General features: G+C 37.0%; 1 protein-coding gene across 4 annotated transcripts in view; it reads left to right on the forward strand.

The window, feature by feature from the left end:
* The window catches only part of SPPL2A (signal peptide peptidase like 2A), a 50537-nt gene that overhangs the window by 21701 nt on the left and 10930 nt on the right, over positions 1–17906 (forward strand). For 2 of the 4 annotated variants that reach the window (XM_070580268.1, XM_070580287.1), the window contains exons 6-15: positions 2645–2796; positions 5455–5551; positions 5992–6093; positions 7101–7182; positions 7722–7796; positions 11075–11131; positions 11327–11380; positions 11807–11909; positions 15093–15167; positions 16536–16696. In XM_070580268.1, coding sequence (XP_070436369.1) covers positions 2645–2796; positions 5455–5551; positions 5992–6093; positions 7101–7182; positions 7722–7796; positions 11075–11131; positions 11327–11380; positions 11807–11909; positions 15093–15167; positions 16536–16696 — 958 coding nt within the window. The remainder of the gene's footprint in view (positions 1–2644; positions 2797–5454; positions 5552–5991; positions 6094–7100; positions 7183–7721; positions 7797–11074; positions 11132–11326; positions 11381–11806; positions 11910–15092; positions 15168–16535; positions 16697–17906) is intronic. The other 2 variants (XM_070580276.1, XM_070580290.1) reach the window with 1 other exon arrangement.

The following is a 17906-nucleotide window of genomic DNA, read 5'->3' on the forward strand; positions in this document are numbered from 1 at the left end:
CTAAGTGTATATGTGTGTGGGAGGAGGTGACAGTATAGAGAAAGAGAATATGAATCCGTGATAAAAAGGAAAATGTTCCATCGACAGTAGATTAAGAATATGAGCACCTTTGCTACAACATGGATGGACTTTGAAGGCGTTATGTTGACTGAAATAAATCAGACAGAGAAAGACAAAGACTGTATGATCTCACTGATATGTGGAATCTTAAAAAACAACAACAACAACAATAAACTCTTAGATACAGAGAACAAATTGGTAGTTGCCAGAGGCAGGGACGTGGGGGATGGGCAAAATGAGTGAAGGGGCTCAAAAGGTACAAACTTCCAGTTATAAATAAGTCCTGGGGATGTAATGGACAGCATGGTGACTATAGTTAATAATACTGTCTTGCATATTTGAAAGTTGCTGAGAGAGTAGATCTAAAAAGTTTTCACAAGAAAAGAAATGTCTAGCTATGGTGATAGTTGTTAACTAGACTTCTTGTGGTGATCATTTTGCACTGTATACAAATATCAAATCATTATGTTGTACACCTGAAACTAATATGTTACATGTCAATTGTATCTTACTTTTAAAAAATGTTCATAAGGACTATCATTTAACAAGTAAAGAGAGTTCGATTGAAAGAGAATAAGGTTTAAGGAGGGAAAATTTGCCAGAACGGGACCTCATAACTCAGAATTACCCTACCAAGTGAAAGATGTACCTTACGCAAAAGGGAAAGATGCTTGCTTCCATATAAAGACTTTTCAGTAAAGAGTTAAAGTCTTATTATAATGAGATCACTGATCCTCAAGCTTCATAAACTCAAGATGGCATGGAAGAAAGCTATATGTATTAGCTGTGCTAACCCATTGCATGTGGTTCTTGAGCTGATTTAAGAGTGCAATTTTTTTGAAAAATGAATTGTAATATTTTAATGTGATATACATCTAGTATACATTTCCCTTTAAGAAATTGCCTGGTGCTGTTCAGTACACTGAATATGAATATATAAATCTTTCATTATGACTTATATGTATTGTATGATAAAAATGTCTTTATTTTATTTTTAAAGATTGGCACCTGAGCTAACAACTGTTGCCAATCTTTTTTTTTTCTTTCTGCTTTTTTCCCCCAAATCCCCCCAGTACACAGTTACATATTTTAGTTGTCCTTTTAGTTGTGGCATGTGGGATGCCACCTCAGCATGGCCTGACGTGCGGTGCCATGTCTGCGCCCAGGATCTGAGCCAGCGAAACCCTGGGCCGCCGAAATAGAGTGTGCGAACTTAACCACTCGGCCACGGGGCCGACCCCAAAAATGTTTTAAATGTATCTGTTTGCCATGGTAGATACCAAAGATTGGCACTGTTTCCACTCAGGTACCACTTTCATCGAAACTTCTGTTAATATCCTGTCATCCAGCTCTATAGTTTCGGGGAGGTGCTGGTCTCTCTCTCCAAACTCTCTCCCTGCCCTTTTCCTGGGCAGCCTCCCTGGAGTCACAGATGCGTAATGTCCTGACCATCCCAATCAACCATTTTCTAATAAGAAAGTGGCGTGTTGGTAAATAAGCTGTTTGGCAAATGGACAATCTGATAGAAGTAAACGTTTTTTTTTAACCTAAAGTTTGTATTCAGCCCAGACCTGATGAGAATGGTCAGGGTATACACAAAGGGAACTGAGTTTAATAGACCAGAGTTGAAGGGCCTGGGGCTGGAAGAGTATGTAGTGGGTTCCCTGTAACTAGGAAGGGACAGTTAAAGTGACAGGACAGACTGCTTAACAAAGGGCACTTGTGACTCTTTCCTCTGCCTTTTGTTAGCTGTGTGACCTAGAAAAGGTTGTTGAGAGAATTAGAAACAAAGTTTTGCTATCTTAAATCAAAGTAGGACAAAGCTGTGTCTTGAACTTCTTTTGAATCCTTCATAATACGTTGATGAGCATGGAACAGGCATACAGTCAATACTGAATTGATTGATATTAGAATTTAGTGTTTACATTTAAGAAAAACTAGTTTAAGGTGTACTCTACTGTCTGTAAGTTGGTGTAATATTAAGTGTGTAAAATTGGTTATTATTTGAAATTTATTACATCAGTGTAGTCTCCAAATTAGATAATATTAACATTCACAAACATTAATGTTTATATAAGAAATGTCATCTGTTTCAACACTTTTGCCTCCAGAAAAAAAAAGCTGTTTCAAAGGTAGTGGTTAGGGGCTGGCCCTGTGGCCAAACGGTTGGGTTCGCGTGCTCCACTTCTGCGGCCCAGGGTTTCGCTGGTTCAAGTCCTGAGCGCAGACTTGGCACCGCTCATCAGGTCATTCTGAGGCGGCGTCCCACATCGCACAACCAGAAGGACCTATAGCTAGAATATACAACTGTGTGCTGGGGGGTTCTGGGGAGAAGAAGAAGTAGGGAAAAAAAGGTTGACAACAGATGTTATCTTTAAATAATGTGGTTAAAAACATCATCTCTGAAGGGTAGACCTGTAGGATTTTTTTCTTTCTAGATTAAATATTTCTTTTTGGTGTGCAGTTTTCTCTTAAGTATATTACTTTGTAATCAGAAACAAATTTGAGTTGGTATTAGAGATAGGTTTTTAAAATAACTGTACTTGGCAGAGATTTGCTGACGTTCCTGTGTGTGTTTATGCAGGGAAAACTTGCAGGCAGGGGCAAGCGCTGAAGACAGAGAAACGAGGAAAAAGAAGGAAGAATATTTAACTTTCAGTCCTCTAACAGTTGTAGTATTTGTGGTCATCTGCTGTGTTATGATGGTCTTACTTTATTTCTTCTACAAATGGTTGGGTAAGAAGTCAGTATTTTATATTTACTACTTTAAGCATGCAATCTTTTCATTTACTTTGCCAGAATTATCATTTCCTTTAAGGCATTCTACCTGGAACACTTAATGAATAATTAAAAAATGATAGTAACTTTTTAAACAGTCAGAAGTGTTAGGTCCCCGTTCCTCTGGGATAAGAAAGTATTCAGATTAAAAATATAGTCTGTCTTGAGAGAAGAACCTTCCCTCATGGATGACTTGAAAGACTTGCTGTGGTCCCTGAGTTTCCCTCTCTGCAGATAAAGCTTGACAGCCCAGTCTCTAAGCAGCAGACTAAGGACTTCCTGGTGGCTATATTAAGTTATATGAAATAGAAGACTGTTCACATTACTGATTTTTTGCCACTGCTTACCCCCAAAGTGTGGTTTGTCCTTTTGTCAGTTTGCAGATCAAGGCGTTATATTGCTCAGATTTTGTTTACTTGTAGAAACAGGACTTGCCTGTGGTCCTGAGAGTAACTGATACTTTTTCCTTTAAGAAGGTAGGGCAGGAACTGTAGGGGCTTGCCCATCGCCTGGACAATTTTAGTGGTCTGATAGGATGGAAATTTGCCGTCTCTGCCCCATGTACAGCACGAATTTGGAGGGGAACCAGGGAAAAACGGGAGTGTGCCTGATGAGAACTGGCAAAACCCCTGTGTAAAAATCACCACAGGCTACAATGCTTGTTTGGAGAACATTCGCATACTTTTCTGGATTGGAAAACTGAGGCCCTAAGGTTACTTTCTGCTGCTTGTTCAGTTTCTCCTGTCCTGTGGCAGCAATTTAGAAACTAGACCTATGACATGTATTTCCAATTAGAAAAAATCGTTCTTTGAGTATCACTCACATTTCAATCTGTTGCTAGGAGAGTGGATACTGGGATGATATTTGTATTATGTTGTCATTGTGCAGCTAATTTTTCTAATTTAAGACTCAGCCTTCAATTGTTTGCATCTGACCCTCAGTTGATATGTGAGTGGTCTTTGATTGAAAAAAGAGATTCCCTTACCCATAAGCATCTTTTAATTTTTGGTGAGAAATTTCCTTATATTGATCGCTATTTAACAAGTTGATCCCGTTAATGAACGTAATTTTTGATGTAGGAGGAAGATATTAAACCTCATGTTTATCCCGGGGTGTGGGATTTAATTATGACTCTGACAACGTCTGTGTGATATTGCAAGATTTAATGTACTTTCAAATGGTTCCTTATGGCTAAAATTGCCGCCATTTCTTCATATATTAAATGTTCTAAATTGCCAAGGTTCCCCTTACCATTTATGGTAAGTCATGCCCAAGAAAGTAGCTAAAGAGAGTTATGTTAACCTAGTTCTTTCCCCTGCATAATCATTTTCTTAGATGCAGTATGACACTGAATGAGACACTAAAAACTCTGTTAGGGACTCAAACATGATTAGGTTGGGGCTGGCCCGGTGGTGCAACAGTTAAGTGTGTACCTTCTGCTTCCGCGGCCCAGGGTTTGCAGGTTCGGATCCCGGATGCAGACATGGCACTGCTTGGCAAGCCATGCTGTGGTAGGCGTCCCACATATAAAGTAGAAGAAGATGGGCACGGATGTTAGCTCAGGGCCAGTCTTCCTCAGTAAAAAGAGGAGGATTGGTGGCAGATGTTAGCTCAGGGCTAATCTTACTCAAAAAAAAAAAAAAAACACTCGGTAAAACTTAGCTTGGAAAACTTTGGTGGATGACTTACCAAACTCACCTTGGCAATCTTTGTCTATCTTGCTACTCACATTATCATATAACCAATGATAAAAATAACAAATAACAAGGGACTGAAAAAGTAATTTTCCAAGATCACCAGTTAGAAAGTGGCTGTCTCTGATTGACTGTCTTTAGATTACTCTTTCTTTCTCACCTACAGTACAGAGTTATAGGTTTCTGAAATTTAATGGAATTTGAAAAATTCAGGTAAAATTTGTATTTCCATTGTGAAACTTTGAGAAAGTTCAGAAAACGAATCCTTTTATTTTAGAGCACTATAATTTCTCCCCCTTTTAACAACAAAAAGATCACATATTTTTAATTTTAAATAATTCTCAAGTAAGTATGGCTAACATAGAAAAACATTTGTGACTTTCGCTGACCTTGGTGTTGTATTGGAACAGAGATTTGCTTAAATGGATTTGGTGTTATCACAGATGACGTGAGGAGAGATGCAGTCCACCATAGGAAGATATAGATAGCATGGTTAATGTCTAACATAGGTGTCAGTTCTCATCCCTAAACTGCATTTTAAGAAGCATTTATAATGGTTTACTAATTCTTCTGTTTCTTACATTTAAATTAAATACTCATAAATGTCTACAGCTCACCTTGTGGACATCTTTAACATGTCAGTTTGAATCACTGAATAATAGAAAATGTAGAGCCAGCTTCAGGCCCTTAAGCAATCCTGCCCATGTGTAATGGAACTAAAACAAGACATAAAGTGCCCGCTCTTAAAACTCAAGATCCAGATACTTTTCGCTTACTAACCAGTTCAGATTATAGTATGGTCACTGCCTTGAAAGTATCATGATTCAATAAGAAAGCTAAAGAATTAATATTGCTTCTGTAAATATTTTCTTACCACATTTCCTTCTGTTCTCATGTAATTTAGTCTCTTGTTTTTTTCTAGTTTATGTCATGATAGCAATTTTCTGCATAGCATCAGCAATGAGCCTGTACAACTGTCTTGCTGCGCTCATTCGTAAGATACCGTGTGGACAATGCACGTATGTATCTCTTAGGAGGAATCCTATAATGTTGGTATTTGTAATTTAAATCAATACAAGGAAAAGTAGGAGTGTTATTTTAAACCTGTGCAGTCCAATATACATGTGGCTAGTTAAACTTAAATTGATTAAAATTAAATAGAATTAAAAATTCAGTTCCTCAGTCTCATTAGTCACACTTTAAGTGCTAAATAACCACGTGTGGCTAGTGGCTACTGTGTTGGACAGCACAGCTATAGAACATTTCCATCATCACAGAAAGTTCTGTTGAACTGATAAATATTTTATTATGTTTCATTTGTACTTCAGATCAAGGCTTTTAAATTGCTATTTCAGTCGCTTTCTTGTGACTGTGGTTAACATTTGTCATTGCTCTCATATCAAGTGAACATTGTATTTCATCTACAGGGTAAACTAACCTATTTCAATCTGTGTTTTAGGATTGTGTGTCGTGGCAAAAGCATTGAAGTGAGACTTATTTTTCTCTCTGGCCTGTGCATAGCGGTAGCTGTTGTTTGGGCTGTATATCGAAATGAAGATAGGTATGAATACTGTGTATTTGCTTTTAGAGCAGATTAAGGATGGATTATGTATACCTTGTCATGGTAATTATTCATTATGATTATTATGGATTTTTTTTTTTGCTTTTATTCCAGAACACCATAGTCTTAAAACAAGCTAAATAAATTCTAAATAAGCAGATCTTATGCTAATAGATTTGAGATCATATAGAGAAGGAAATATGAACTGTGGTTTTTTTAAACATCTAAGCTGAAATAGGCTTCAAAAAGATACTTAATTAAATGGTATAGTCACACAGTGAAGTACAATGCAGCTGTAAAGAATGAAGAAGATCTCTGTGAACTGATTTCCACAGTATATTTTTAAGTGAAAAAAGCAAAATGCGGAAGAATGTCTCGAGTATGCTAGCTGTCATGTAAGAAAGAAGGAGATATAAGAAAATATACAGGTATCTGTCCATTTGCAGGAAGGATAACCAGAAAAAATATATATTTAACTTTATTTAATGGTTTATTAATAAAATTATTAAAGCCCAAAAGGATTTAACAGCCTAAAATTTGGGAGCAAAGTTCACACCAATTTAGGCAGTGTCACTTATGATAATCAGTTGGTAAATATGCAGATCAGGTTTTGGTGGAACATCCTGCATAGCTCCCATTCCCTTCAGGTTCTAGCTGTGTGGATGTATTTTACCACCTCTGTCCTTTGTTAAGAGCTGCCTTTCTAAAAACAGACATACCTATAATTGCAAAGATTAAAGGTAAATATGCACTTGTGTCTGATACGCATTCGTCTGAGGTAGCCGTTCAATTTTTTCTTACTATAATAGTATTCATTATTCTACTAGGACAGCAAATTACTAAATACGGAGAATATAAGAAGTGATTTTGTGTTACAATTGCTGCTTAATAATTGCATGGTCAAATCATTGCAATTGAACGATATTACTTTAGTGATCTATTTCTTTTGAAAAGTTCCATCTAAAAATAAACGGATAAAACAATAGAGTAACTCTTTCTGATTTTAGGTGGGCTTGGATTTTACAGGATATCTTGGGGATTGCCTTCTGTCTGAATTTAATTAAAACACTGAAGTTACCCAACTTCAAGGTAAAGTATGCTACTTTGCTAGCTAAAGTAATTTTTTCTTTTTAAAACAACTTTATTAAGGTATAGTTTACATATAATAAAGTGCACCCATTTTAAGAGTACGGTTTATTAAAGTTTTACAAACGTATAACTGTGTGAGCACCATCCCAATCAATTATAGACCCTTCTCATCTCTGAAAAGCTCCTCATGCCCTTTTGCACTCACTCCTAATCCCCAGCCCCAGGCCACCACTGATTTGCCAGCTGCAATGTTTTTAATCATTTGTATAATAAGCCAAATTCATAAAATCCTTACAGGACTAAATATCAGGGAAGAACATGTTGATTCAGTGATTCTTTTTTTTTTTTAAAAGAATGGGATAAAGAAGATAAAAGTTTTAATGTGATTTGTAGAATAAAACCACAAATAGTAATAACCGTTAAATGTCTTTTAAAAAAATAGTGTTCAGATATATGTGTTTATTTATACTTGCAAGATAGTATAATCTCTTAATTTAGATATGGGAAGTTTGACCGTTGAATTTGTTTCTTTTTAACAGTCGTGTGTGATACTTCTAGGCCTTCTCCTCCTCTATGATGTGTTTTTTGTTTTCATAACACCATTCATCACAAAGGTATGATATTTTTGAAATCCATGAGACACCTGCGAAAAGATGAGACTCTTAAACCTACTCTAAGATTATTGATTTTGTAGATATTTACCAGTGAGTGAGTTCTAATTCTCTTAAGAAACATGTCATTGATATGGGCCTTTCAGTAGAGGATATTTTCAAGGCTTTAAGCCATTCTGCTAAATAAAAAATATCTCCTGACTGATGTAAACGTGAGAATGTCTATAAATTTTTTTCCTACCCTTTTTAAAGTAACTTTTCTGATTATTATAAAACAGTAAATATTTTCTATAGACAATATAGATAGCAAAAAGAATGAGAATGTGTCATTGCTACTTTCATTTCTGTAGCCCTAGTTTGAGACTAAGGAAGAATGCCACACGAAATCTGAAGTCCTAAAGTGCAGCTCTGTAACCTTGTAACCCTGGGCGAGTCGCTTTGCCCTTTGTGTTTCCCTTTCCTAATCCACCGTGGGAGGGCGTATTGCTAGCATTCCATCCCCCTCTTTCATCAGTAGAATTCTCTTGGTTGAAACTGACAGTACCCAACCTAACCTTTCTATACCAAAAGGGTCCCGTCTCTCCAGGCTGTGCGTAGAGGCCAGGGTGGCACTGGTCTCAGGAGACACTAGACCCAGGGGCACTTGCTCTCCCTTTCTGCTTCTATCCAAATGCTCATTGTTTCAGACTGGCTTTTTCTGTGAGGTTAGAATCGTAGCAACTGGCAGATTCTGGTTTGTTCTATTCCCAGCTCTGCCACCAGCTCCTCAATAAAATGGTGGTGCTGTTCCCAGGATGAGAGGTGTTGCGTGAATGTGGTAGTCCATTCACGCAACAGTTTTTCTACCTTGTCCCTATTCCTATCTCATGAATATTTTAATTATACCTTAATTCTTCCACTTTCCCTGTTTTATTTTGAGTCTTGCTTTGTTACTTTATGTCATCTCTTTATTTGTCACTCCCACATATTTAGTATTTGATACTATAATCACTACTTTCCCCCCATTAGTTCTTTATCCATTCTTCAGCCTACCGTCTGTGAAGTCACTGTAAAACTCTCTGCTTCTCATGTTTGCTGTAATGGCATAAGACAAACATGTGCCCTATGGGGAGCTCAAATTACAACTAGGTAACAGATGTTGTTAACCTCCCCAAATTACAGCTACCCAAACGGTCCTTTGACTAGCACCTTTTCATGTCCTAATGATGAGCCGTTTGACTCATTGACTTCGTTGAGCCAAAGTAACCTAAAAAAGCATAGAACTAGTATTATGGATTATAGCAAAAATTGTTAACTTATTAGAGCATTTTTTAAAGTTCTGTCTAAAGCTGTCCTAGCTTGTATCAGTTTATTTGGTTCAAAAAAATGTTTCTGTAAGTCACTCCGTCTGAGATCTCGTAATGAGAGTAAAGCATTCTCTACAAAGCCGTTCCCATAAGTCAGCAGATAGTCATAGCATATGACAGATATATTACACAGTGGAGGTAGCCATAAACTAGAAACTCTTTTTTAAAAGTGTTTTTCCATCCTGTTTTAATACTTGTATCACTTTATAAATGCCAGTTGTGTCTGGCAGCAAACCATTTCCATTCCTTACACATAAAAAGTTTCAGAATTTTAAAGGTGTAAAGTGATGATAAAGATGTCTTTGAGCCGTCCTTCTTCCATGCTTCAGGAATTTTTCATCTTCTCTTTTTTCCATCTTCGCTCCCAATGACTAGGAATGTGATTTCCAGTAATCTGATCCGGTGGCCAGGATTGGCTTGCTCTTCGGAGGTCACTCTTGTAGATTTACTTTAACAGCTTCTTCTCAGTCTGGGGTGTTCGTTTCTGTTAAGGCTATAGAGCTTACTTTAGTAGGTCTATAGCCTTAAAATGGAAATCAGATCTTTAATTTCTGATTTTTGTGGTTTTCACTGAAAATTTCAAGGATTAAATATTGGACATTCTAATCATGTCCTTGACCCAGATCTTAGTAGACTTCTAATGAGTTGGCAGGGCCAGCAGCCATAGAACTAATAAGCAATAAGAGCCTGGTTTCATTTTTTTTCCATCCACCACTGTACTTGGTGTAGTATCTTGCAAATAGTAGTTACTCAGATATCTTTGAATGTACAAGAAGATGGCAGTGACGGTCTTTCGTTAAATGTTCTAAATAACAATTGGGAAATGAACCAAAATGAACTCTTTATCTGGAAATTGAATCACATCATGGGAGTTTGCTGTAGGGAAGAGTATATTAGTTTATTTTCCTAAACCGCTGTGTCTTACCCTTCTGTAACCTGAAGCTTAACCTAAGGAATAGCTCTCAGTAGCCAGGGATTGGATCATTCCTTCTGCTCAGCTCAGGTATCAGTGAAGTCCTCCTAAAAACACTCGAGTGATTTCTCCGATGCACCCCACCCACATGGAAAATATTATAGTTAGTCCATCAGATTTTCCTAAAGTTCAGTGTTTATTTCTCTTCCCACTACCTGTTTTAATGGTGATATATTTATCATAATGTGAAGTGTAAGATGGCTGCTCATGCAGTCTTAGCTTCCTACCTCAAAATGTTTGCCCTCTACAACAGACTTGGCTGTCAGGAAAAAGCTTTTTAATGAGCTCCTCACACAGCCCCCACAAAAAGACCTTAGCCAGACACAAGGGAGGAAATTCAGCTAAGGTTAGCATTTTGATGGGGACGTAAAAAGTAGGCAGGGCTGAAATTGGAGAGGAGTCGGGCTAGAGAAGCTTCTCCAGTTCTTTAGAGCTGCGTCTTTTCAAGTTTGGCTTCGTTGTTTTGTTACTGTGATGAGTAGCCAGAAGGTCAAGTGTGTATTTATTCAAAAAAGGCTGCCAATATTTATTACAAATCTAAATATAAAAAAATTTTAGTATTTCTTCTGTCCCTATTCATTGTTATTGCTAAAAATGACTAAGGATGCATAGTATATGATATAATGTAACTAAAAGCACTTAAAATTTATAACCCATTAGAAATGTCAGTACAGATCAGTGCTGAGAGCTCCCCTTGAACAATCTCTGTGTGGTTTGTCCGCTAGTTTCTGTTTGATCGTTGTTGAGCTCTGATAAGGTGGAGCAGAGTGCTGGGTGTTTGTTTGAGATGACTCCAAGTTTTGCCATCTACAGAGACTGTTTTAGGAAAAAAGCAGTCTATGGTCCATTATTACCAGTTTACAGTAGGCCATAAGCCACGGGGTCAAATCATTCTTGAATGCTGGCTGATTGTGCTCTTTAAACAGTTGAACAATTTCTTTTCTCTTCCTTGTCAATCGTAGAACGGTGAGAGTATCATGGTTGAACTTGCAGCCGGACCTTTTGGAAATAATGAAAAGGTAAGGGTGGCAGTTAAATAGAAATGGTGGCCAGGGAATGTGTGTGTGTCCGGTTAATAATTTTGCCTTCTTGTGTAATTCATTGGTCATGTACTGCATGTTAAGGTATTGTAAAACTTTATTTCTCACAAAATATAGCCCTTTTCTTAGTTATTCTAAATTATTAAATACCTATTGACTTGGGTTTCATCCTAGAATGATGGAAACTTGGTGGAAGCCACTGCTCAACCCTCAGCTCCCCATGAGAAAGTAAGAATTGTATTTCAGATATGTTCATTGGACTTTAAATCATACCCTCTGAGAGAAGACTCTTCTTTGGGGAAAAAAATCCAGATTGCCAAAAAAAAAAAAAATCTGTTTCAAGGCCTGAGTCCTATTTTTGGTAAAAAGGAAAAAAAAAGGTTAGATGTGGGGATACTGTATTAATACTGTTAACCCTACACGTATGTTGGATTTCGTTTTTCCAAACTGCATATCTATTTCTTTCAAGCTTTCTGTGCATTGAGTGTATATATATGTCTAGTTTATGTTCTCTGATTTCAAGTTTTTCTAAAATGTCAATTTAAAAGTGTTAAAACAATCTAATACCAATCTTTCCCTTTCTAAAAGATGTTAGTAAAGATTCCTAAGAGGTTTATTGGTCGCTTTTTTTTTTTTTTTTTTAAATAATTACAGTTACCAGTAGTCATCAGAGTACCAAAGCTGGCCTATTTTTCAGTAATGAGTGTGTGCCTCATGCCAGTTTCAATACTGGGTTTTGGAGACATTATTGTACCAGGTAAGCAATTATTTGTAACAATTTCAGTAAAAATATTCTGATGGTTTAAAATTGTCAAATATATAGGAACTATTAAAAGTTACCTACTCTGTATTAAGTATTTCTGGCTATTACTAGAGCTGGGATCAGTGACAAAGACAGAAAAAAAGCATTTTGAGGGGTAGAAGATAAAGCCCAAATGGTAACAACTGAAGTATACCTCCCATGGCCCAGAGAGTATCTCAGAGGAAGCAAATAGGATCAGTTTGACCTTCTTCCCCAAGAAAGTATATATATATCTCAAAACTCTTTTTAAAAGTTGAATTTAGGGGGCCAGCCCCATGGCCTGGTGGTTAAGTTTGGCACACTTCGCTTTGGTGGTCTGCGTTCAGTTCCCAGCTGCAGACCTACACCACTCGTTGGTGGCCCACACATGGCAGTAACCCACATACAAAATAGAGGAAGATTGGCACAGATGTTAACTCAGGGCCAATCTTCCTCAAAAAAAAGAATTTAATAATACCAAATATGTTACGGTTTCTTTTACTTCTATTTTAAAATAATAGTTAGTTTTTAGGAAAAGTGATGATCGTAATGATCAAGAGGAGAAACATAGCAGGACACCAGCTTGTAGGGCACGATAATACAAAAAAAGCCAGTATATAGTAGAATCAACCACCTTCTAGCATATCGTGTCTGACAGTTAGTGCAGTTCTGTGTTGTCTGCCTCACTGGGCTACCTTAGAATAAAATTCACTCCAGCCCGGTAGTGATATGGTTTAGAAGAGTCCACTGAGAGTTCGTCCCTCCTCATTCTTCTTACAGTCGCCCTGTGTACTGACTGCCCGTGGAAGGGTAGAGAGTACTGGCTCTTGCGAAAAGCCCTTTCATTTACACAGTCAAGCCGGGTAGAGGGAGAAAAGCTGACAGTGTGGCCTTGTGAGTTGGCATGGCAAAGTCCAGTGTAGTAGCTCTCTTAGTTCAGTGAGTCTCCATTCACGTAATTGATAAAGGAAGGAAAGCGTTCTACTGAGTATCCTTAAGGTTTCTTGAATATCTGTAAACTTTTCCCCAGTTTTACCAGTTCCACACCAAGGGCTATGTAAACTCTTGTATACAGCACTTAGCGTAGAATTGGCAAAAAGAGATATAAATATTACATTCTTGAAGTACATGTCAAAGGTCCCAAACAGAAATGTTTCTCCAAAGAGCAGGGTTTTTGGCAATACATGACTTAATTCTAAAAGCCAAATTCTAATTTAGTGGGGAAAAAGTACCATTTTCTTAACATGGAGATGTGATTACACAGCAAAGAGAGTAGAAATAACAAGGAACTTATTTGATTACTTATGTAGGAGACAAAACTAATTAGTTCAAACAACCAATAAATATAGTAAAATTATTTTGATTTTTAAGTAGTTAAATGTCATTCTTACTATTTCATAGCAGTGTTTAATAAATAAATACAATCTGAGATTTCTTCCTTAGAGAAGTTCAATAAATTTCTTTAAAAAAATAGGTAATAAAATGGATTGTTACTGCATACTTGCATGTTTACAAATGAAAGCTTCTGTTTCATTGTTATTTGAACTCTGTTGTTAAAACTCCACATCATTTTATTCTACTAGAAAGGGAGATTTCTCTGATCACAATATGAAATTGCCTTCCTTGATGCTCTTTCAATACTTTTTTTTAATGACACATTTAAAAAATTTCCTCAACACTATAGACTAAGTGGACCTACAGACATATACAGAACATTCCATCCAACAACAGCAGAATACACATACTTCTGAAGTGCATGCGGAACATTTTCTACAATAGATCGTATGTTAGGCCACAAAATAAATGTTAGCAAATTTAAGATTGAAATCATATAAAGTATATTTTCTGACCACCGTGGTATGAAACTAGAAATCAGTAAAAAGAGGAAAACTGGAAAATTCACAAACACGTGGAAATTAAGCAACACACTCCTGAACAACCAATGGATGAAAGAAACAAATTAAAAGACAAAAAAGTATCTTGAGACAAAAGAGAAACACAACATTTCAAAATTTATGGGCTGCAGCAAAAGCAGCTCTAAAGGGGAGTTTATAGGGATAAGCATATACATCAAGAAAATAGATCTCAAATAAACAACCTAACTTCACACCTAAAGGAACTGGAAAAAGAAGAACAAACTAAGCCCAAAGTTAGCAGAAGGAAGGAAATAATAAAGATCAGAGCAGAAATAAATCACGTAGAGAACAAGAAAACAATAGAAAAGATTAACAAAACTAAGAGTTGGTTCTTTTAAAAGATAAACAATGGGCTGGCCCCGTGGCCCAGTGGTTAACTTCACATGCTCCACTTGGGCAGCCCAGGGTTTCACTGTTTGGATCCCGGGCACAGACATGGCACTGTTCATCAGGGCATGCTGAGATGGTGTCCCACGTAGCACAACCCAAGGCACTCACAGCTAGTGTAACAATTGTGTACTGGGGGGCTTTGGGGAGAAGAAGGGGAAAGAAAAGAAGATTGGCAACGGATGTTAGCTCAGGTGCCAATCTTTAAAAAAAAACAAAGAAAAAAGATAAACAAAATTGACAAACCTTTAGCTAGACTAACCAAGAAAAAAAGAGGGGCTGGCCTGGTGGCGCAGCGGTTAAGTGCACACATTCCGATTCAGCGGCCCAGGGTTTGCCGGTTCAGATCCCAGGTGCGGACATGGCACCACTTGGCAAGCTGTGCTGTGGTAGGCGTCCCACGTATAAAGTGGAGGAAGATGGGCACGGATGGTAGCTTGGGCCAGTCTTCCTCAGCAAAAAGAGGAGGATTGGCAGCAGATGTTAGCTCAGGGCTAATCGTCCTCAAAAAAAAAAGAAAGAGGACCCAAATTGATAAAATTATAAATGAAAGAGGAGACATTACAACTGATACCACAGAAATATAAAAAATTTTCTCCATGACATGGAATATTAAGCAGCTAATAAAAATCATATTTTTAAAGACCGTTTAATGGCTTGGGAAAAATGTTTAAAATATGATATTAAGAAAACAAATCAGCATATAAAATTTTGTCCAGAATTTGAAGTACTTTAATGTTCTCATGATGCAACAATGAAGGTTAAAATACAGTACAACAGGTACTCTTGCCATAGTTAACGGTTGAATTTGTGTTGCTATTGTGGTTTTAAGACAATAATGTGGGATTTTTTTTAGGCCTGTTGATTGCATACTGTAGAAGATTTGATGTTCTGACTGGTTCTTCTATATACTATGTTTCCTCCACAATTGGTAAATTTTTGTTTTTTCTTTTATATCGAATTGTATTGTCTGTAGGAAAAAGTAGAGATAGAAAATTAAGGAGTCCTGTATTCTAATTTTTCACCATTATTTAATAAGACAAGGGTTTTTTTCCATCAGAAAGGGATAATTATACTTTACTACTTATATCACAATGTTTTTGAGATTTAAAAAGGAAATTATATGTGAAAGAAAAACATTAGGTTCTACATATAAAATGATTAGAGCACTTGGCACATAAGAGGCAACAAATTCTATAATACTAGGTTTTAAAAATGCTGTATGGATAACTGTGTATTTATATAATTGAATTTATGGCACGATAACATCTCACCTGGGACAGCAGAGGTGGTTGTCACTTATCCCTCTGTTTCTGTTATTGAGAACAGGAAGTAAGCCAAAAAATACTACTTCCGAGGATATCAAATTGATATCGCAAAGTCCGTACAGCAAAGTTCTTTATTCTTAGGTAGGTGCCCTGCACCAGAGCCATTCCAGCAAGGTTTTCAATTCCAGAATGGAATTCAATCCAGTAAATTAAGTGTGTTAGCAGTAGAGAAGGGTATTGCTAGAAATAGGTACCCTGAAGCAAAAAAAACCAGCTAAGTGATTGAAAAGATGAAAAAAAGAAAAAAAAAAACTATGAAGAAATAAGAAAAGCAGCCTGAGGCAATTAAGTATGGTACTCTCTAAGGGCATTAACATAGTAGAGTCCAGCACCAGTCAGTGTGATAGAATAAAACAACATCAATGAAAAGGCGGATAACAGGACTGTATGTCAATTCTGCTGTGTAAATTTGGGCAACTCACTTAACTTCCCTGGTCCTCCATTGCCTCATCTATACAATGAGGAGGTAGACTCAATTGTCTGTGAAGGCCCTTCCAGGTCCAGGATTCTGAGATCCTGTGTTCATAATGAGACCCTGACTCATTAAGAAAAGATCAAATGATGTTTGTATGCACTTGTTGAAGGAGCCCAGGAAGTATATAGTCAATAGTAGGAAGATTTTTCAAAGCAACCTTTAGTACCTACAGGTACAGATTTTAGTTATCTAAAAATGTGGAATAAGTCAACATCCTTAATAGTGACAGATAATTGAAGACTTTCTTGAAGTATTAGCTTTAAGAATGATTGATTAGGGTAATTATAATTGAAATACTAGCCAGTTTCCAGATTTTTTAAAAGCTCTATAATGTGTGTCTGCTAATTACTGTCTAGGAAAATAATGAAATTATGAAAAGAAGTCTTAGGGCAGAAATGTGCTCTGAAATATTTGAAAACCAATACTTCAGTGAGGGCGTTAAAATCCATCTTTGGTAGCATGTTGAAATGACTGATACTTAGTATTCTTCTTGCAGCCTATGCTGTTGGCATGATACTTACATTTGTTGTTCTGGTGCTGATGAAAAAGGGGCAACCTGCTCTCCTCTATTTGGTACCTTGCACACTTATTACTGCCTCAGTTGTTGCTTGGAGACGTAAGGAAATGAAAAGGTTTTGGAAAGGTAGCAGCTATCAGGTATGTGCTTATATTTTGGTTACCAAGTTATGACATAATTCACTGACTGACTTTGGCTGGGAACTGCCTATATGTATCAAAGTTTTTATGTGCCAAAAAATTACCTTGGATCTGTCAGAATGTCCTCAGTTTTTTCCACTACTACCCCCTTGCCACCTGCTGCATCGTCATTTCTCATCCTCACTGCAATCTGATGCCAAAATCCTGGTGACTCAGATAAAACTACCAAGAAGCAGTGGGAGGGCATCAGAGAAAACCAAAACAGCTTTCAAAACCTACACGTAGTAGACTTCATGAAAGATAAAACTCTATGTTTAAGTACTGAACTTTGAGACTGACGTTAGCTATTTATAGTAAGAGTCCTAAGGTTTTGCAGATAAAAAGTGTACTCTCTCCAGCATTTGAATGGACCTAACTAAATGAAGTAGGGCACTCATTTCAGATTTAAGTGGATCAAGATCGACCTTTCTGTAAAATTCCCAAAGCAAAGAAAATCTTGATACCAGAATCTATTACGTCTGAGTTATTTCTTCATTGAAGTTAACCCCCCTTTCTTCTTTTCCTAAATGTTCTTGGTAGTCCAGTAAAGTTTGTTTGCACTGAAATTAAAGGGGGTTGAGAAACCCTAGTCTGTTGAGGTCAGGGTCATGGCATTGATCCCTTCATGAGGCAGTTAGCCCTGCTTTGCCCTGTTACACCAAACTGCCCTTCTCCATCCACCCTCATGCATGCGTGTTAGTGGTCACATGAGCAAAAATAGAGACACTTTGGGTGGATGGCTACAATTCTGTTAGTAGATAAACAGTTCAAAGTTCATATCCATCCTGTGGTTAGTTTTATTCTTTATTTAACAAGAGATGATTAACACATTGTTAGACTACTATAATTGGAAAAAGCACTGGTCTAGCGTTCTTTTGGTTAAATCTTGTAATTTCTTTGAGATTTGCTTAAAATAATAATACCTGCCTTGCCTACCTCATGATGCCATTGTCTCAACTTATGTTTATACACCTGGAATTAGTTTAGGGCCACAAAGTGTTTGACTAAACTAGTAAGATAGCTTGTAACTTTTCCATGAAGAGGACACCCAAATGGATTTTTTTATTTTTATGGATTTGTAAAAATAAAAGTATATCCTACAACACACACTGCTATTGACCTTTGAAAGTCATATCCCCAAAAGTGCTCTTCGTCGTCATTTTTTTAAAAA

This window comes from Equus przewalskii, chromosome 1 (genome assembly GCF_037783145.1).
Source record: "Equus przewalskii isolate Varuska chromosome 1, EquPr2, whole genome shotgun sequence".
NCBI lineage: Eukaryota > Metazoa > Chordata > Mammalia > Perissodactyla > Equidae > Equus > Equus przewalskii.